Source organism: Solanum tuberosum, unplaced genomic scaffold (genome assembly GCF_000226075.1).
Source record: "Solanum tuberosum cultivar DM 1-3 516 R44 unplaced genomic scaffold, SolTub_3.0 scf00126, whole genome shotgun sequence".
Classification (NCBI taxonomy): domain Eukaryota; kingdom Viridiplantae; phylum Streptophyta; class Magnoliopsida; order Solanales; family Solanaceae; genus Solanum; species Solanum tuberosum.
Genome location: NW_006239051.1, coordinates 1,312,857 through 1,334,860, shown reverse-complemented (window position 1 = coordinate 1,334,860; position 22,004 = coordinate 1,312,857). Strand labels below are relative to the sequence as shown.

General features: G+C 34.5%; 3 protein-coding genes across 5 annotated transcripts; 2 read left to right on the top strand and 1 right to left on the bottom strand.

The window, feature by feature from the left end:
* Positions 1–7,113: 7,113 nt before the first annotated feature.
* LOC102597099 (uncharacterized) lies at positions 7,114–12,256 on the top strand. 3 transcript variants are annotated; one of them, XM_006350556.2, is made up of 3 exons: positions 7,114–7,480; positions 8,703–9,187; positions 11,260–12,256. In XM_006350556.2, exons 1-3 carry the CDS (start codon positions 7,438–7,440, stop codon positions 12,094–12,096), a joined length of 1,365 nt encoding a protein of 454 aa, XP_006350618.1. In that variant the 5' UTR covers positions 7,114–7,437; the 3' UTR covers positions 12,097–12,256. The 3 variants fall into 3 exon arrangements, with proteins under 3 accessions (XP_006350618.1, XP_006350617.1, XP_006350616.1); XM_006350555.2 differs by having other exon boundaries at positions 8,626–9,187; XM_006350554.2 differs by having other exon boundaries at positions 8,532–9,187.
* An 848-nt stretch (positions 12,257–13,104) lies between these two features.
* On the top strand, positions 13,105–13,804 carry LOC102596561 (60S ribosomal protein L26-1-like). Its single transcript, XM_006350552.2, has one exon. The coding sequence runs from the start codon at positions 13,175–13,177 to the stop codon at positions 13,613–13,615; it is 441 nt and encodes a 146-aa protein (XP_006350614.1). The 5' UTR covers positions 13,105–13,174; the 3' UTR covers positions 13,616–13,804.
* A 3,046-nt stretch (positions 13,805–16,850) lies between these two features.
* Positions 16,851–20,633, bottom strand: LOC102596232 (mitochondrial outer membrane protein porin 2). Its single transcript, XM_006350551.2, has 6 exons — positions 20,435–20,633; positions 20,296–20,363; positions 18,049–18,159; positions 17,885–17,971; positions 17,572–17,780; positions 16,851–17,468 (listed from the first exon to the last, which is right to left on the bottom strand). The coding sequence occupies exons 1-6, from the start codon at positions 20,475–20,477 to the stop codon at positions 17,162–17,164; spliced, it is 825 nt and encodes a 274-aa protein (XP_006350613.1). The 5' UTR covers positions 20,478–20,633; the 3' UTR covers positions 16,851–17,161.
* Positions 20,634–22,004: the final 1,371 nt, after the last annotated feature.

Below are 22,004 nucleotides of genomic sequence, written 5' to 3'. Positions count from 1 at the left end.
TCATGTAAAAGCTCTAGATTTACATAGGATATGATAATATTTTTTATTGTAAAATAACTTGATTGTTATAATATTCTCATAAATATAAGACTATTAAGTATAAATTCATATCTCATATGCATTTAATAAAATTTTTAAAATAAAATGTGTCGAACAAGTCACGAGATTGACTCTCTCACATGAACAATCACCTCTTACGTCTGGAAATATAAAGAGATGATTTTCACTACCATGTTATGGCTTATTTTATAAGCCAGATAAGAATCTCTCTAAGAAGATGAGTTTGAAGATCATTGAAGAGAGAAACTCAAGTTAAACATCTAGAGGTGTCTAAGGTCAAGATCTGTATGATGTTGAACAATTGAAAGAATAAGACGCATGCACCAATATAAGGTGAAAACAAAACATCGTAGCACGTATTCCATATCACATGTGCTAAGCGATCAATGGGTTAAAGGAAGAATGATTCCATGCTTCTTCATTGTGTGAGACCTTGAAAAGTTACATTAACTTTTTGTTGGAATACCATTTAACTTTAAACTATTTCTTGAAGTTCCAATCAGTGTTACTAATTTAACATATAACTAATAGCCATGAATGATTCGACAATGCAGTGTGTCTAGGAGAGCAGTTGATTTGAAGCAGATAAATTTAAGTTAAAAGGAAAGATGAATTAAAATGAATAATTTAACTTGTATACACAAGTCAACTATTACACTAACCATAAAGATGTAGCGTCTAATTTACACACACACAGTTTGGGTACTGTGAATAAGGATCAAAACTATTAAAGTAGTGAATAATGGTTGGGGTACTATGAGTAATAGTGTCTTATATTAGTAGTGAATTTTTTCCACATGTGATTGAATTTCTATGTAAGGCTTGTAAAACCTTCTAGGTAAGCTCTTAACGCTCACAAGTGGCATACACTATTTGTCATAGGAATCGAGTGTCTAGTTGATAAAGTATTAGCTTGGGGTCTTATCCATCGTATGTGGAATGAGAGATGTATATTTTTGGATCATGGATCACTCATATGATCCGACACAATTTGATCCGATTCGACCTGATATAGTTTCTAAAAAAAGGATAAACACAATTTTAAAAAAAGGTGGAAACAATTATATGATAACTGTTGAACCGCAACATCCATTTTTTTATATAGTGCTTCACCTTCAGGCAAAAAAGTGTGTGAAAATAAAAATCAGAAGTACAAAAAGTTAGAAACTTTCTTTCTTGGAATTGACATCAAACAATCAAAGAAAGGACATTTAGTTTGTGACATTACAGTCCATTTTTTAGAAAGACAGCTGATTTGGAACAATTTCAAGTTGATAGTAAATTCACCATCTTCTACTGCAAGTTTAAGGTATACATATATTGTTGATTTGATTTTGCTCTGATAATCTAATAATTTCTAACAAATCGAACACACCTTATATTAGGGTCAGGGTCGGCTTGTAGGGGGAGTCCACTAAGAGCCTATTTGAATTGTCAATTGTCTTTTGACTTGTGAATAATAGGCCAAAAGTCATAAGTTAGAAATTTAACTTATGACTTTTGACTTATAATTTTTGTTATTTTAGCTTAAAAATAAGTGCTTATAAACACTTTTTAATTTTACTCCAACATTATAAAATTGCTTTAAAATTATTTTAATATAAAATCACCTAAAATAAATCAATCCAAACAGACTTTAAGGCTTATGTTTTACACCTCAATTCTCTCATAATAATATGTTTATATGTTAATCTTAAAAGAAACAAAAAATAATAATAAATATCATGGTATAGAAACTATAAAAAATTATAAGGAGAATTTTTCTTTTTCGAAAGACCATTGTGAAAATGCTGGAGAGGGGGAATAACTTATTTAGCCTCTTAAACTTATCTCTGGATCTATTTTTTTGGATCATTTTATGTTTGATATTGGAATAAATTACTCATTCCTCCTTACAAGTAAATATCTTGTATATGTATTTTGTGTTTAAATTTTGACTCATTCAATAGTGTAAATGTCATAATCCAACCCACCAGACCGTGCGAGCACCTACTTTGACACCTAGATAGGAAAACTCTTTCCTCCAAACTGGAACATGGAATGTGGATGTGAACAAAAATATAAACTAAACCTCTTATTTAAATAAGGAAATACCCAACTTAGTTAAAAAAAACCTAACACTTTTGTCGAGAAATACATTGAACCCTCTCCAAGGAACTAGTCTAAACAAGTACAAGAGCTTTTAAGAGATTACAAGGTTCAAAATAATAAGACACGACTTCCACCATAAGGAAAGAAAGGTAGAAGCTGGAGGAGATTATCTTCGTCATCACTTGAGATACATCACTGATCTTGCAATCAAACTATGCCAAGTGGCATAACAAGAGTAGTATCAGTACAAACAACACGTACTAATAGGTATCATTAGTCGACCCAAATTTACCACATAATGTCATGCAAATACTCAGAAGAAAACATACAATATAAGAATCACCCAACCCAATATGTAGCCACACGGTCTTACCATGATTCTAATAATCATGACCTATAGACCTTAAATCACTCACCTTTTCCCACTGCCAACTCCATTATCTAAGCCATTTCACCCTCACATCCGATCAATACTTAACCCTTCTATCATATAAAGACTCTTGATTTTCTATCCAGTACTACAACTTTGTTAACCTAACTATTACTCTCCCTCAAGATCTCACGCCAATACCCTGGTCCTTGACCAATTTATCAAATCACCTGCGAGACTCTTACTAAACTACCTTGATCTATTCATGTAATAAGATATGTCTCAGGCAGTGGCGGATTCAGGATTTAGACTCCGTGGGTGCCAAATAGTCTTATCGATTAAATTAATTTTATATTTGATTAAATTATTCATTTTTTCGATATAAATTAATTTTAGTTCTCTAATTTTTCTTAAAAGAACGTGTGCAGCAATTTCCTTTTTCTTAAAAATATGTCTTTCTCAAAAAAATAGGTACAAATGGGATTCGAACCCGCAACATCAGCCTTCTAAAGTTTCCCTCCTACCGTGGCACCACAAGCCAATTTTATTCTGTGGGTGGCGCGCTTTATATAAATATAAATATTATATATATACCTATGTATATATAGAGTTTTCGTCTGAAGTTCGGAGATGGCGTGACACCTCCACATGCCTTAATAGATCCGCCGCTGGTCTCAGGCTATTCAGACTGACAATACCGCACAAGCTAGTGAATGAGCAAGGCTTCCAGTCAACATCATGACTTAACAACCACTCGAGACATACCTGAAATCATAAACATTCACCAAAACCTAACTTCTCACACCTTTCAAGGTAATCCAGACTACCAAGAACCTCCAGACATTATCTACATTGTTTAATATGCCCTCTCGATCTACACAAGAACCCTCTCAACATTTAAACACAATTTACGTCCATTCAAGGAACAACATGTAACAATCACATTTCAATGAATTAAATCTGATTCACTCATGGAACCAACATACAATAGAATAGTCAAACATGTACTAGGTGTGGTACCCAATGATAAGAATCAAATGGGAAATTAAAAGAAATAAGAAAATATATGTGATATAATCGAAATATAATCGAACTTATGAGAAAAAAAATAACTTTATAGTTTCACCTCTTAATTGAATCCGATCAGATAACAATAACCTAAACTCAATAAAAAATGAGAAAATCAAATTGAATCCACAAAGAAGATAATTGGACGATTGATTAAGTTAGAAGAAGTTAACACAAATAATATAGGGAATCCACCCTAATCACTCAACTATAATTACTAACTATGAACTACACTAATGCTAGGCTTAACCTAGAAACTACAAGCTTCAAAGCTCTCAAATATTCAATTCATCATAATCTTCATAATATAGTCTTCCAAAATGATAAAAACTACTCCCTCTGTCCCATTTTATGTGAGGTAGTTTGACTCGGCACGGAGTTTAAGAAAGAAATGAAGACTTTTAAAACTTGTGGTCCAAAATGAATGATAGAAATTTGTGTGGCTGTAAATCATTTCATTAAGGGTAAAATCGATATTTTATAGTTAAATTGTTACTTAATATAGAAATGTGTCATTCTTTTTGGGACTGACTAAAAAGGAAAGTAAGTCAAATATATGTGATATAATCGAAATATAATCGAACTTATGAGAAAAAAAATAACTTTATAGTTTCACCTCTTAATTGAATCCGATCAGATAACAATAACCTAAACTCAATAAAAAATGAGAAAATCAAATTGAATCCACAAAGAAGATAATTGGACGATTGATTAAGTTAGAAGAAGTTAACACAAATAATATAGGGAATCCACCCTAATCACTCAACTATAATTACTAACTATGAACTACACTAATGCTAGGCTTAACCTAGAAACTACAAGCTTCAAAGCTCTCAAATATTCAATTCATCATAATCTTCATAATATAGTCTTCCAAAATGATAAAAACTACTCCCTCTGTCCCATTTTATGTGAGGTAGTTTGACTCGGCACGGAGTTTAAGAAAGAAATGAAGACTTTTAAAACTTGTGGTCCAAAATGAATGATAGAAATTTGTGTGGCTGTAAATCATTTCATTAAGGGTAAAATCGATATTTTATAGTTAAATTGTTACTTAATATAGAAATGTGTCATTCTTTTTTGGACTGACTAAAAAGGAAAGCAAGTCACATAAATTGGGACAGAAGGAGTATTATTTATACTAATAACATAAAATAGACACTTCTTTGATAATTTTACCTTTAACGAGATAAATGTCTTGTTTGGTTGCCTTCTTTTGTGAATTCTTAAATTTATGAGATGGTCATTTGCACACATGGTCACTTTCTTCTCTCTCTTCACTTTGATGGACCTTCAACACATTATATGTCTTTATTTGATGTCATCAAGCTCATCTAAAGCTTCCATATGATCTATGATATCCATGTCGTTTTCACCCAAGCCAACCAATAATATCATGTACTAGATGTGGTATCCGAGTCAACCATTAATATGTACTAGTTATGGTACCCGAGCCAATCAAAGTTATCTCGTACTAGGCGTGGTACCTGAGTCAATCAATAATATGTACTAGGTGTGGTACCATAGTCAACCAAAAGATATCCTATACTAACCGTTGTACCCAAACTAACCAATAATCACACAAACACAATCACAATTACAATGGAATACAAGTAAACAAAAATACCTTCATTACAGAAGATTGACAACATTTCACATTCAACCTTTATGTTTTCCCCATCATGCATTGTACATGTTTCACTATAGAGACAATTAACATAACTTGAAAAACAATAACCATCACTCTCAGATGGCTCTTCTGGACAATTCTTCCCTCTTATAACCCATAACTCACACGTTACCACCCTTAGAATAACACATAACAACATCTGTAAGGTTCACATCATCAAATTAAGTACCGCAACATCCTAAACAACCGCGATCCACACATTCGATCATCCAAACTCTGTACCCGAAGGCCTATACATGCAACCTCCCGACAATTCACAAGGTATTATGTAGGGAAAGACAGATCTAACTATCCAGTTAAGCCTAACCTACTTGGACGCCAAATAATTGCCGAAGAACTTTAAACACAAGCTTCCGGTTCCATGGGGTTGAATTCTGACTGACGTAGACTGAAAGTACATGGGTTTGACCCTCCTTGAGCTATAATTGCTCCTCTCCCTTGTCCCCAAGTTTGAAGCAACTTTTGGAGGGTTTTTGGAGTAACCCTCGTTTGCTTTTACCACTATCTACTAAAGAGGCGGAGGAAAATTAAAAGAATTTGCGTTACCAACTTTCTGCCCTGCTGACCCCGCTAGAACGACTGATACATCGCTACAGCAGGGTCGCCATAGCGAGAATATTTTCGCTATGACGGGATGACGTTATCCTGGATCAATTTCAAATTTCGAAATTTGCATCGTGTCACCCCGAATTTAAATTGGTGGTGTGTTTTAAAAATTCTTGAGATTTAGGTTTCTTTAAATAGCGACGGAACAAGTCGTTATAGTAAAAAGCTCAATTTGGACTCAATTCTAATCTCGTTTTACTGTTTTATCTTTAATACTCCCCCTGTCCAATAATACTTGTTCACTATTGACTTTGCACATTTCTTATGGAACTATAAATAGAAGCGTAATTTTACTATATCACCCTTTGAATATACTCCCTCCGTTCTTTTTTATATGTCATCCTTACTATAAATAGTTGGTCCATAATACTTGTCATTTTCATAAAATCAATGCATGAATTACAATATTCTTCTTAATTTTTCCTTATGAGTTATTAGCATTGAAAATATATATTTGACCAACATAGAAAAATAAAATAAATAATTAATGTTCATTGATCAAATTAATTGATCAAAATGAATTAATTCATATACATTGATTGAAAACTTGACTTGAAAAAATTATTAAATAAGGGTAGAATAATAAACTTATATAGTTTCTTAATGCACGTAAATCGAAAATGGTGACTATAGAAGTATAGATAGGAACAGAGAGAGTAATACATATAATGTTTTGAAAAATGTGACATGGAAATGACTATAATTAATGTTAAGGGTAAATTAGAAATTAAATGTAAAACTATTCATTAATTTCATAAAATCGATAAGTATTGTTGGACATCCCAAAATAATATAGTGGACAACTATCGTTGGACGGAGGGAATACTAATTAGTATTTATTTTTTAAATATTTCAATCTATAAGAATATTATAGTAAAATATTTATATTAATTTTTTAAAGTGCTTTGTAAAGTACTCCCTCTGTCCCTAATTACTTGTCCACTTTTGAATTGACACACCTATTAAGAAATCAATTAATGACATAGTGAGTTTACCATTTTATCCCTATTAATTATGAGTGGATGAAAAGTTTTGCATTTTTCAAAGTAATTAGTGATTTAATTGAGGATATAATAGGTAAAAAAAATTATCATTTTTTTATTTATCTAAATAAACAAGTAATTATGAGCAATTATAAATGAAAAAGTGGACAAGTAATTAGGGACATAAAATTTAAGGTGGACTAGTGAAAGATGCCATTAAACATAGTTTATTTCGGTGAGCGTGAAGTTTTGAAATTTTTGTTGTGACTGAAGAAAAGGGACCGACAAGAGGAACTTTGGTCTGAAGTTTCTTCATCATCATCATTATTAATCCAAGATCCAACAACAAGCTTTTACTCAAATCTCCTTTTCTCTTATTCCCTTTTCTAAAAGAATGGTTTCTTTTCAACTTCTATAGCTGATTTACTGAAATTCATATACAGAAATGATATACCCAACAAGGGTTCTTCAGAACTTGTATTGTAGTAGCTGATTTTGTATGAAAATTTGATGATTAGTTGTTTAACTATTGCTTGGCTTTGCTTTTTGAGCTGACACGAACAAAACATATGTCGAGAGATTTTGTTCAATCCACTTCAAGGCTGTGTTCTGGTAAACTTTTTTGTTGTTGTTGATTTTTTTGTAGAATTTTACTTTTTTCCTTACCCCTTTTATTGAGAGACCAAATAATTTGCTAGACCCTACTCATTTTGTTGGAGTTTGTTTGGCTCATATTTTTAGAGGTTGGTTTCCCAATGGTGTTTATTGCGGATCTTGACCTGACCCATTTGGATTTTGGGTTGGTCTCTTCTGAAAGATTTGTTTTCAGATTAAGGATAGTTGGTATAGTTATTCCCTATGTTGAGGGTCTATTGGTAACGGTCTCTTTATATGTTCGAGGTAGGAGTAAGGTCTTCGTACAATCTATATTCTCTTGATTTCATTTGTGGGATTACATTGGGTATATAGTTGTTATTGTTATTGCTATTCCCTATGCTGAGGGTCTAGCTAAAATTGCATCTCTTATCTCTATGAGGTAGGAATAAGGTATGCGTACAATCTACCTTATCCCGACTCCACTTGTAGGATTACACGGGGTACGTTGTTGTTGTAGTTATTCCCTATGTTGCTCGACTCTCATAAAATGTTGCCGCATCCATGTCTGATCCTCCAAAAATGCACTATTACATTTTTGAAGAACCCGAGCAACATAGGTTATTCCTATAGGGAACCAAAGTGCATACTGTAGATGATATTCTTGGTTAGTGTAATCTTTACCGAAATGAAAAGGGAAGAAAGAAAAATTGGTATCGAGAGATAAATTTAATCCAATCCGTAGAATTTGGGGTTGATTTTGGTGATGTTTCTCATCTGGTTATCGTTTGCTTGGACCAAAGCTGATTGAAATGTATATACTTGGAGGCTATTTATGCTTCAGAGTCGGATAGACCAGTTCTCCTGAATTTAAAGGGACCATTTTGGTCAAAAACTGGATGGTTAAACTTGAACATTGTGTTATAAATGTCTCATCAAATGACTTCTTAGACTTTAGGACTCTCGAATCACTTCACACATTTTTTTTACCTGTAATCGTTCTTGTTCATATAAGTTATACAATTTCAAATATTGATAAACTAGTCACGAGATAAATGTTTGTATGCAGATGTGTCCATACATTCGTGAGCATGTGCTTCTTGTCTCAATTATGCTCCACATATATCTTCTTGTAGTTGTGACTTTAGCTTGAATTTCCGTAGCTTTTCAAGATAGCAAAGATACAAAATGAGGGTCAAGAACAAATTCAAGGAATCATTCATTTTACATTGCAATGCAGGGGGGAGATTGTTTCCACTTGTTGTAGGGTGCCTTCTTTTCCTTCACCTCTTCTCCTTTGCTCATCAAAGAAATGCGCAAAGTGGGGAGACTCACTTAAGTACAAACCAGCGCACACAGTTTAGCATACTTGAAAAGGTCGAGGAGAAGAATATACAGCTTCCACAGCCCAGGAAGCGATCCGCACGTGCTGCCAAACGGAAGCCTAAACGGCCAACCACCTTCATTGATGAATTCCTCGACGAGTCTTCCCAGCTAAGGCATGTGTTTTTCCCTGATCAGAGGACTGCTGTGGATTCTAGGAAGGATAATGGGAATGATACCTACTATTACCACCCAGGAAGAATATGGTTGGATACAGAGGGAAACCCGATACAGGCTCATGGGGGAGGCATTCTTTACGATTCGAGGACAAAAATGTATTATTGGTATGGAGAGTATAAAGATGGCCCCACTTATCATGCTCACAAAAAAGGAGCAGCAAGGGTAAGTTTTGGACTTTGATGCATGGGTTACAGGTTAAAAACTTTTTTATGTAACACCATCGCTGTGTTGTCTAGAACGGCTTGTCTACATCTTGTAGTCTAGGCAATTCTCCTCCCCTCTCGTCTGTTATATACAATGTGCTTGAATAAAAGATACTTAAAATGGAAAAATGAAAAGAGACCTTATGCCCGTCCAAGAACACTCCAAAACAAATAATCTGTGTGACGTCTTGCTTGTGTTCTCCTTTAGACAGTAAAGAACAGAACTTAGTCACCTGTGAAGCCTTGTCTGTGCTAAAACACTCGTGGTCCTTTTCTCCATTCCATTGATTATGCATATGGATTCTTTGCGACTACCTTTCCTCCATTCTATAAGTTAACCATCCATTTGTGTCTTTAATGAAATTAAGACAATTATGCAGCAACAAATACTATCTTTGTTTCTTTGTTCGTTTGTGTGTGGATAAAATCATCATCTATTGGTCCTCTCAATTCTGCTATTCTATTGTTAGCCCGACACTGCTTAGTTGATTCCATCAGTGATGAACTTACATCATGAAAGCTGTTCAATTGATGCGCCAATGTGGCCTTGTATGCTCATTGTGGGGCTGTTATACAGAATGATAGTGCTGTGTGAAAAACAAGATCCATTTGCCCCACAAAAATTGACAATAAATTAATTTGGAAGGAAAAAATAATTCAAAATAAGGAAAAAAAGAATGATAACGGAGAAAGTATGAAGAGACATTGATGCATCTAGGATCCGCGGTCTACGATTTTAGTATAATGATCGGATAGAATGATAGATGGTGCGAGCATGAAGAGATGAGGTAAAAATGACTGATGGAGTGATGAGTAGGAAGTGTGTCTAGGATCCCATGGTCTATGATTTCAGTATCTTGATCTAATAAATCATCAGAGAAATGGAGATTATTTTCTGTCTTGATCACTGAATTTTAAAATTGAACGTTGTTCCATTCCCGTTTAACTGCTGAAATTTAAGAGATGTAACATTTGGATTTGGAAGATAAAATATATTGCCTCTTTTCCTCATTGATTAATTTATCTAATGAATTCTTGAGTTGTAACTTGCTTATGGTAGGAGATATATTTTCTCTCAAATTCCCCCTAATTACTTCTTTTCTACAATTATAATGTGGCAATATTGAGGAAAAACAGTACGGAAGTTTGCATATGAAAATAGAGGTATAACACTTTATAGTCAGAAGAAAGGAACGCGTACTAGTTTTGTGCTTAGTTTCTGGCTGCTGTTCCGTTTTTCATGGTTATTTTTAATAATTGTATGAAGTATTATCTCATTTTTCATGCTAAAATGAGATTACTTTCTAATCCAAGTGTAAGTCGTTCTTGTTGTGCCCGTTGGTAAGTTAGGAATCGTTGGAAGGCAGGATATGAGCACTGGAAGTTGACTCTTGGAATCTCAGACATTGTAGAGATATAGTCTGTAGGCAAATGTGACATTACGTTGAAGTGACCTAGATGTTGCTAATGTTGATTGTTTCCTCGGTCCCAATTTATGTGGCACCATTTGACTTGGCACAAAGTGCAAGCAAGAAAGAGATACTTTTGAAATTTGTCGTCTAAAACACTCCTTGATCATTTGTGTCTATAGATCATTTTGTTAAGGTAAAAGGGAAATTTTGAAGTTAAATTACTGTCAATTATAGAAAGGTGACATTCGTTTTGGGACGGACTAGAAAGGAAAGTGTGTCGCATAAATTTGGAACAGAGAGAGTATTAGACTGGATTTTGCTGTTTGATGTAGACGAAAGTTTTGCATATGGCATTAAGTGCTTTGGTGAAATGATGACAATGTATCTCATGTTCGTAGCCCATTAAGCAAATTTTTGATAGCATTTTCCTCAAATACTGTTAAATCAAGTTGGAATCTGGGAATTTCGTTAGTTCCTTCACAGCTCATCTCTTATTGATTACTCAACATTGGGTGCTTTTATAAGCTGTTTTGACGAAGGCCAAATATTTTTTCTTGGTTGGCATTCAGTTGTGCTTTAAGGTTTTCAGCTTTTCATCTCCATGATTTTGTCCTTGCAGGTTGATGTCATTGGTGTCAGTTGCTATTCATCTAAAGATTTGTGGACTTGGAAAAATGAAGGCATCGTTTTAGCAGCTGAAGAAAAAAACGAGACGCATGATTTATACAAATTGAATGTGCTAGAGAGGCCAAAAGTAATTCACAATGAGAAGACAGGTAAATATGTGATGTGGATGCATATTGATGATGCAAACTATACCAAAGCTTCGGTAGGTGTTGCTATTAGTAATTTTCCTACTGGCCCCTTCAATTATTTGTATAGCAAACGGCCTCATGGATATGATAGCAGGGACATGACACTGTTCAAAGACGATGACGGTGTAGCATATCTGATTTACTCATCGGAACACAACAAGGACCTTCATATTGGTCCACTTAACAAAGAATATATAGATGTGACGGAGAGCATGAGAAAGATTCTTATCGGACAACACAGGGAAGCACCTGCTCTATTTAAGCACCAGGGAACATATTACATGATCACTTCTGGCTGCACTAGTTGGTCTCCAAATGAGGCCCTTGCTCATGCATCCGATTCAATTATGGGGCCGTGGGAGACCATTGGAAACCCATGTATTGGCGGGAACAAGATTTTTCGACTAACTACTTTCTTTGCTCAGGGTACATTTGTGGTTCCTTTATCTGGGGTACCTGGTCTCTTTATCTTCATGGCAGATAGATGGAATCCGGCTGACTTGAAGGATTCGAGGTATGTGTGGCTACCATTGACAGTGGGTAGACCTTTTGATCATCGTCCCGAGTACAGTTTCGGGCTCCCTTTGTGGTCTAGAGTGTCTATATATTGGCATAAAAAATGGAGACTTCCTTATAGGTAACAGTGAAAAATGTAAATAGGGGTTTTAAAACTCTGAAAACATATTCTTTTCTCTGTTGTTTTTGAGTATTCATTCACAGCATGTGTTAAAGTTATTACCATTGATTTAAAAGAGGATCGGTGTAAATTTGTAGAGTTTATATATATACTGCGTTTCTTGATATTAACTATCTTGTCAAACTATATTCATTCTAACTATCTTGTCAAATTATTCATATATATTTATTTTTTCAAATGGACAGATTTTATATGGTGTTCAACCACAAATTCTATACTACAGTATTTTATTTTATTTATTCTGTTATATTATTCACAAGTTTTAATGAATGAGTAAATCTTACATCCATAATAATAGAAACCAATTGCACCCAAAGGGTAGCGACTGCTGGTTTCCTTTGTTATCAAAAAAATAATAGAAACTAATTGAAGTTGGGATAAATTTATTTGTGAAGTAGTAAACCAATGGATTAAAACATTGATAAACAAATGAAACCCAAGAATAGCCACTTTTGGATAGCTAATCAAATTTTAGTACCATCTCACTATTCAAGATTTAGACTTTTTTTTTAATGCAGAATATTTTTGATTCTTATCTAAAACATGAAAATATTTGTGTCGAAGTTCGAAATTTTTACAAGTGAATTCCACCGTAGCTCAAAATTCCCCTACAAATGAAACCTTATCACCGTATATCGGAGTTTCGACTTGATTTTTAAATAAATTTTCTATTATATACTTATTGAACTCCAGAAATTAATAAATGTAAAAGGTTAGACCTCATGACATTATTTTAAACTTATAAGAAATATCACGAGTGAAATAATAATTTTCACATATTTTTATATTTTATTATTTCACTCAAGATACTTCTTTCAAATTCACACTAAATTCCCAGAGTTGAACCCCAATCTTTTTAAATGGGCCGAGTCCAATAAAATCAAAACAAAGGCCCAATACATAACCCTAGTTTCACTATCCCCAATCTTCTCCCTATAAGAACCAAAAAAACCCTAATTTCATCTTCTTCATCAGCCGCATTTACAGAGAAAAAGTGCGTGTGAGAATCCGTTTCTGCAACAATGAAGTACAATCCAAGAGTTTCCTCCTCTCGCCGTAAGAGCAGAAAGGCCCATTTCACTGCTCCATCAAGCGTTCGCAGGGTGTTGATGAGCGCACCCCTTTCATCTGAGTTACGTACCAAGTACAACGTCAGATCTATCCCGGTGAGAAAAGACGATGAAGTTCAAGTAGTAAGAGGAACCTACAAGGGCCGTGAAGGAAAAGTTATGCAAGTGTACCGTAAGAAATGGGTGATTCACATTGAGCGTATAACTAGAGAGAAGGTTAATGGATCTACTGTTAATGTTGGTATTAATCCATCTAAGGTTGTTGTTACCAAACTCAGACTCGATAAGGATCGCAAGTCTTTGTTGGATCGTAAGGCTAAGGGACGTGCTGCTGCTGATAAGGATAAGGGTACAAAGTTCACTGCCGAGGAGGTCATGCAGACTATTGATTAGATTTAAAGTCATCTTTCTTCTATCTCTGCTGAAGAGAGGTTATATCAGTACGTTTTTGGTTTATTAGGGTTTTTGAGATCTCTGAATTTTTGGGTTTATTTAATGTTAATTGAATGTTGCTGAAAGTTGTTAATTTTGGGTTGATCAATATAACTCAAGTTAAAGATTTTAACTTGTGTGCCTGTTTCACTTTATTTATGGTTCTTTCTGCTAGAATGATTGCTTCAACCACTTTGTGCTTTGAATATAACTTGTGCAATGTTTAGTGACTGACATGCTTATTGTTTATATTGAGGTTCTAGCTATGTAGTTTCCAAGGTAATTAAGGAACTGCATAGCTTCTAAACTTAAAGAGTTGTTCGTAGTGTATTCTTGGTTTGTACTTTATGAAAATTATGTTAAGCTTGCATGTTCAGTTTTGTTCAGGGATATGTAGATTTATCTATAGTCTCATGTGGTTGATTGCAAGCGTTGTAAATTCTTTGTTGTTCACTATATTGTGATCGAAGTTCTTCATCCTATTCTATTAATAGGATCACCCAAAAAGAGTGGGAGGGATAAATAGGATTCATTGTGTTGCAATGCTAGCTAGTTCGGGATTGAGTCCTGGTGTCTTGAATCTATTAGAAGCTTAATATCTCGGCCTTGTGGGATTCTTCCTCTGAAGTAATGGCAGGAGGTAAATAGAGCAGATTTGTTTGATTAATAGGGTCACCCAAATAGAGGGGAGGGATAAATAGGATTCAGAGTGCTGACCTAACTAGTTTGGGATTGAGTCCTAGTGTCTTGAATATTATATTAGCAGGTTGTATCTCGGGCTCATAATGTTCTTCTTAAGAAATGGCAGGAAGTGATTAGAGCAAGTGAAACACTAGTTGGGAAGAGAAGGGAAAACAAACGGAAAAGATGTGTAAAGAGAGATACTTCATTTATTTGGAATAACACTGTTCCATTTTCCATCTGATCTTTTCTGCCCGCACCTGAACATTTTGTTCCAATGGATAAAGTGGAAAAGATGGTTTAGGGTTGCTTTGGAAGTTGGTTTTTCGATAGAAAATGGAGCTTTAAGTCTATGACAACTAGATCATTGTATCGGCTGTCTTAAAGTTGATAGGTTCTAGGTCTGGATTTGGAACTAGAAGTGGTCATTGGTGTAAATACTGCTGAAGTACCGGGCAACTGATAAGGACAAGGGTACAAAGTTCACTGCTTAGGATGTCATGCAGACTGTTGATTAGATTTAAAGACATCTTTGTTCTATCTCAGCTGAAGAGAGGTTATATCAGTACATTTTTGGTTTATTAGGGTTCTTGAGATCTTTGAATTTTTGGGGTTTTTTTTCTGCTAATTGAATGATGCTAAAAGTTGTTAATTTTGGTTGATCAATATAAAAGTTAAAGATTTTAACTGCTGCGCCTGTTTCAATTTATTTATGTTTCTTTCAGCTAGAATGATTGCTTTAACCAGTTTGTGCTTTGAATATATCTGTGAAATGTTTAGTGATTAAGATTGTTAAGAATGCCATTCTTATTGTTTATTCCGAGATTCTAGATATGTAGTTCCGAGGTAATTAAGAAATAGCATTAGAGTTGTTCGTAGTGTATTCTTGGCTTGTACATGATGGAAGTTATGTTCAGCCTGTGTGTTCGGTTCAAGGGAATATGTAGATTTAGCTCTAGTCCATGTGGTTGATTGCAAGCATTGTAGTTTTTTTTGTTCACTATATTGTGATCTAAGGTTTGTATTTGTTCTATTATTAGATCACCCAAATAGAGTGGAAGGATAAATAGGATTGAGTTGTAGTGTCTTTTGAATCTAGTAGTAGGTTTATATCTTGGGCTCATGAGATTCTCTCTCTGAAGAAATGTCAGGAAGTTAAATGAGCAAGTTTTGCATTTGTTCTAGTAAAGGGTCAGCCAAATAGAGGAGAGGGATAAATAGGGTTCATAGTGTTGACCCTAACTAGTTTGGGATTGAGTACCTGGTGTTTTGAATCTATTAGGAGGTTTATATCTTGGGCTCATAGGATTCTTCTTAAAAAAGGTAGGAAGTGAATAGAGCAAGTGAAACAATAGTTGGGAAGAGAAGAAGGGAAAACCATTTTGTTCCAAAGGATATTGGTTTGGAAGTTAGTTTTTCTTGTTCATGTTAGATTTGTTTTTCAATAGAAAATGGAGAGCTTTAAGTCGATGACAACTTGATCATTGTTTGAATAACTGAAAAAGTGAGTTTAGGCTGCTTGTCTTAAAGTTGAAGAATTCTAGGTCTAGATTTGGAACCAGAAGTGTAACACTGCTGAAGTGCTGCCTGAGAATTAGAGCAAAAGGTGCCTGCCTCCTCATGATGCTCGAGTGACAAGGAGTTGTCCAAAAAAAAAAAAAATTGAGGAAAAATGCTGTCCATGCAGCGATTTTAATCACTTTTTAATGTGTTAATTTTGTTCGAAAGACATCGCTCCCTTAGGATTGATTTTTGCCTTTTTTTTTATATACCGTTAATGTTGTTTTTAGGAAAAAAGTTGTTGTTTTGGCTTTAAATACGTAGGTCTGTTTGGTTTTGATAAAATGTCATCTAATTTGAACCAAAATAAGGTTGGTTTTTCTCTTTTTGATTTGTTTGTTGTGGTATTTTTCGGTTGTATCATATACAAAAACCACATCTTTTGTATATTTGAATGATAAAAAAGAGTCCATAACTGTATGTCACACATTCATATCACCTGATTTAAAAAGGATGTGCCATATTGGAGGACAATTTCTGTATTGATGACATACATACCCACCCACCCACTTTCTTTAAGATTTTTTGATCTTTTTTTTTTCGGTATAATTTATGTAATGCAAGCCCCTAACGTATACAAAATATGACACTTTTGGTCTCCACATTCTTAAAACTAAACGGTGTCCTACCAGGAGCAGAGCGAAGAGAATGTTCAATTGATGCCTCCGGTTTGATTTTCATTTTTAAGTAAAGAGAAATAAAACAAACACGTATTCAAAACTCTACAAAATACCTCCACCTCCATATTTGGATATGATTTGATATTTTCAGCAAAAAACTTCTCCTTAATAAATTTTAGCTAATCGCACTTTTTTATTTTTGAAGATAAGCAACAAATTCAATTCACTTATTTTCTTTCATACCAAACATTTCTGATGTGAGACTAATGCTGTTTATTTACATTATTATAACCTATTCTCAATTTCACACAAAAGAAAACTATTGCCTGAAGGTCTGTCTCTAAATAATCTTTCATTTAACCAATCACTGTGATTAGATGGATGACGAAAACAAAAACACTTACTCAGGTAAAGCTGTCAATTCTGGACTTCTTACGTTAAGAAAAAATTGCTCTAGGGTAAAGACAAATAGAAAATTGTGAAATGCCACAAGCTGGTCTATTTTGGGAACCACCTATAGGAACAGATCCATTCCTGAAAAAAAAAAAAAAAGTGTCTATGAACTTACTTATTGAGCGCCTCCTTTCACATGTCACCCCAAAGAATTTCCTTTGTGCGAGTTCACGAATGGCAGGCTGCAGTCCTATCAAGGCTTAAGAGCTAGTGCCACACCAAACTTGGGAGTCTTATCCAAGGCTTTGGTGTCGAATTCGCTAGAAATGGTCAACAATGACTTTGGAATCACCTCATGCTGCAACACAGCCCCCAAATTTCCATGATTGTTGAGCTTGAGTTTCACAATTGTCAGGCTATCCACAGCATAGGACCCTCCAACTGTAAATGTGTTCTCATTTGTGGAGAATCGTCTAGTTATTTCACCCGTAGCAGCTGTCGTCTTCAGTGAATCCATATGATGTATGTACGATGCCTTTATGGTGTCCCCTTTGTCTCCTCTTAAGGCCAAAAAAGAGCAACAAATATCACAAACTCAATCTTTTTTATCAAGTGTGCTTCTGATGGCACAAGTTATGGACGGACATTAACGCTTAAACTTACAAGATTATAGCAGCACAGGAATCTGGTTTTGTCACGCTAATGCCAGCAGTATACTTTGTTAGTTTACTTGTTGCAGTCTCATAACTTGCCTCTGCACCAAGAGCAAAAGTTGGAGTACCAAGTGTGATTGAAAGATCTACTGCAGGGGATTGTTTCAGAGCAACAGCAGTGGTGAACGTTGCATGATGGTGAAAGTACTGAGTCTCTAGCTGAAAAAAGAAAGCACAAGACAAGTTTTGAGAAGGGAGAACTCTTTTATCCTTTCCAGCAATGGACCCAAGAAATGAGCCCAAAAGAGATGGAAAGAGCTTACCCTGCCAGAACTGTAGTCAGGGAATTTCAGAGAGGCAATGGTTTTTGTGGATGGGACGATGTCAGTCAAAGTAAGAGTTGTTAAAATCTGCAGGAAGATAGAAATGTGAAGGATATCCAGCAAAAACAAACATCATTAAGAACATCAAGGCGTGAGCAACACACATTTGATCCTGTATCAACTTTGACATCAATCAAAGTGTTCTTATATTTGTACAGCGCTCCTACATCTCCAGTTGAAAGCCCTCCTTTCTTCACTGCGGTTGATGTAAGGGCCTGCACTAAGAAATCGTGATTAGAGAACATGAAATTTGGTCTCCATAGATCTATTGCTAAAAGAATTTAATAAGAAGATAACTACTGCACATAAGAAATAAATGATTGAGGGAAAGATCTGAAACTATGTATTTATTTATTTTGATAACGTAAAGTATTGTTGAAACAGTACCAAGAAGGTACAGAAGGATACATGACATAACACAAGACCCAGCCAGACAATCTGCTATTGTTCTCTACTTAACTCCAGAAAATCCATGTACTGATCTAGATTAACTACATATTGCTATTACACCAGAAGTACAGGTTCTGTACACACTTATATTAAACTCTAGGAATGTGCTCTATGCCCTTCAAAACAAGCGTTGTTCCTTTCCAACCAGATTGTCCAGAAGTTGTAGAGTGGGATAGTCCTCCATAACTGTTTCAGCCTACTAGGAACCTTTTGAACTTGCCAGTTTTCTAATAGATACCTTAAATCTTTTGACATCACCCAAGAGATGCCACAAATGCTTTGGAAAAGACGTAAATAATCAATCAAACATAAGGCATCACCCTAAGGACAAAACACTAGAAAGGTTTTTGCAATTTCAGAATCATGTCTTGAAGAAAGCGATTATAGTGGAGTTCTTCCATGTGTTGCAAAAAGATTTGAATTGAGAAGCTTCTTCTTGGTTTCTAGCAGTAATTACTTGTTAATTTTTTAAGCAGGAATTTGCCCATCAAGATCATGTTTTTCAAGAAACTATATGAATGGGATTATAAGATCTAATACCAATGTGAGTAGGGCACACATCATGACGACCTTTCTGCTGACTGGAGCATGGTATTTAAGTGAAAGCAGGGTAGAGAGGAGGGCCAATATTCCCTGGGTTTCAAACATGTGGACCAACTATGGATGGGCATCAAAAGAGATTAATATAAATGCAAACTTCATTACTTATGAAAAAAAGAAGATCTTATATAAATGCACATTTTCTTCCTTGTATGTCTCTAATTCAACTTGGACGACTTTTACAAACTCAAATAATGCCAGTTTCATTGAACAAAATGGAATGAGTTGAGTTATCAAGATAGGACAAGCAACCTTAAACACAAATATGCCCAGCAAAGATTTGGCAGATAAACATTGAAGAGACGATGGAAAATATTCTCTGTCTCATCAAACAAGGATTACTAAAACATCTCGCAGAACACATCAAAATTTAGGAGTTCTTTGTCTCTGTTTTGAATTTAGAAGGTGATAACTATTACCAATGCTTCTTCCAAATGAAATTTAGTGAATGAAAAGTTGAAAACTATTGCCAAGTTACTATTCAAACAGATGGAGGCACAACTAATGGTCTACCTCCCCGGCTCCAACAGGTTTTAAGTATACAGTCAGTATTAGCTGTTTTTCCTCATAAAAAAGGAACCAATTGATGCACCAAAAGTAAGGAAAAATATGCTCTGCATGACATCTAAGTTTAATACAACAAAAACACAGGAATACAGTGATTGGGACCTGACTTTTGAGGAAAAGTGCGATTATTTCTCAAGGTAAGTCAAAGAGAACAACCGAAACTTATATATGATTAAGATTCAAAAGTAATCTGTCCATAGTCAAATTGAGAATACTCCTCTTTAAAAGAATCACTCGTATCCTCCAAACAGTAAACTAGAATTCAATTCATTTTGACATAATCAGTTTCCTGATTATCTAGTATTACACTATTACTAAACGACACTTCCTAATATCGTGTTCTCCTTATTGAGTTTATCAGCTGAATACAATTTTCTATGTATTATACCAATTGCGATATGGCACAATTAATTTTCATTTGGCAAATATCATTACCAAAACGGGGAAAAATTAACACAATGAAACCAACACAAATATGCTTTGATATAAACAAAAATTCTTCACATCAATTAACGCACCATAACATGAGATTTTTTCTCGTCAATCTCATAAGATTCCACACATAAATTAGACAAAGAAAATGCCATATACTGATATACATTCGAAAATAGATACTTGGAATCTCGAAATCTGGAGAGATAAACCTCCAATAGCAACTCAAAGTGCACATAAAACTATAAAGGATATGAAAACTAGTATGCAACAAATAGAGGTAAAACTGAACAAACTCATACCACTCCTGTGTCACTGTAGGTAGAGATGGACAATTTCTGATCGGAGATATAGTCCTTCGTCAGCAGATCTATCAATTGAAACAGCACAACATTTTATCTTTTGATTATTCAAAAACAACTAAAAATGGGGAAAAATTACCTTTGGCCTTCTTGCCGATATCAGAGAACAATCCAGGTCCCATACTCGTCTTCTTACAGAGCAAAGTGAAAATCCAATTCAATCGAGAGAGAGAATTGGTGTTAGCGTTGTGGAAATGCGAAGAGAATGGAGGGCTTATTTTATTGGGTTTTCGTGGTGGTCAAGACTTGGTTCAATTATATAACACAAGAACCGTGACCCGTTATGCTCGCCATCGTCAACTACTGACCGTCCATCACTCCTTTCCCATTTTTCTATTTTATTATTAAGTAGTAGTACTATTTTTCCGAAAAATATTTTTCAAAATTCTCTTTTCAATTTTATCACTAGATCCTGACTTCAACCCGAAATTCAACACGAACACGGTGACCCCACTTTCAACCTTGACCTTGACCCCAACTCCAAAACTTGCTAAGCATGATAAATGTCCTTTTGCTTTGTAAAGAGACCAACTAAAGAGTTTCAATGAGCTCCTTAATTTGCCACCAGGATAGTTAGGGATCAATGAGCCAAAATGTTTTAGACTAACATATATAATAGGTGTCAAATAGGTGAGTTAAAATGAATTGAGCTGATAAATGAGTGAGTTGATAATGAGCTTAAACTCAACACGTTGAACAAATTATGATTTTATCCGTCACCTCTAAAATTGACCAAAAAGTGATATTTCCTTAATGCAAAAAGAGTAGGATCTACATAAATGTAAAAGAAAAGAGTTCAAAGTTGATCTTGAACTTGTTCTACTATGACCAACATTAGAAGTTCAAAATAGAACAACTCTTGCCATTACGCAAACGTCTCACTTTTGTTCTTATTTTTCAATTCAACAAATGAATCCACATAAGGCATGTTATGTGAAGAAAAAAACAACCAAGATCATCATCAACATTACTAGTCTGATTTGGGCATTTGGTTGCTTATCCTCCTGAATGGACGCAGGGCCGTCTTAACCACTAGGCCACTAAAGTCGTCGCTTGGGATCCCATATTTTTGGGGATTCCCATTTTTTTTTTTTAAATTCTTATATATACTCAAATTTTTTTTTATATATATACTTGTAAAAAAAAAAATTTAAAAAAAAAGGTGCAAGAAGTGAAAAAAAACGTGCAAGAATAAAAAAAGAAAAGGAAAAGGTAAAAGTACGTTAGTTTTTACTTTTTAATTAAGGAATGGAACAATTTTTGGGAATACTAAACGTGTGCAAGAATAAAAAATAAAAAGAAAAGGTAAAGTGACGTTAGTTTTAATTAGGGTCTAGGGAATGGAACAATTTTTGGAATAATTTCCTAGCTTCCTTATTTATCTCCCAAGACTTTAACCATATATTATTGGAAAAATCCTTTTGGCCATAATTTGGCCATAATGGCCCAAATACATGTTCACACTATAAACTGATTTATTTTTTGACAACTATACCCTTCTTTGTCAAATTTATTTTTTTCTTATTAATTTATTCATTAATTATGCTTCAATAAATGAGAAAGTTTTCCAATACATAGTAAATTGACTAATTTTTAAATTTCTCTAACTTCCATACATACATGGCTTTTAATTTCTTTTAGAAATATTG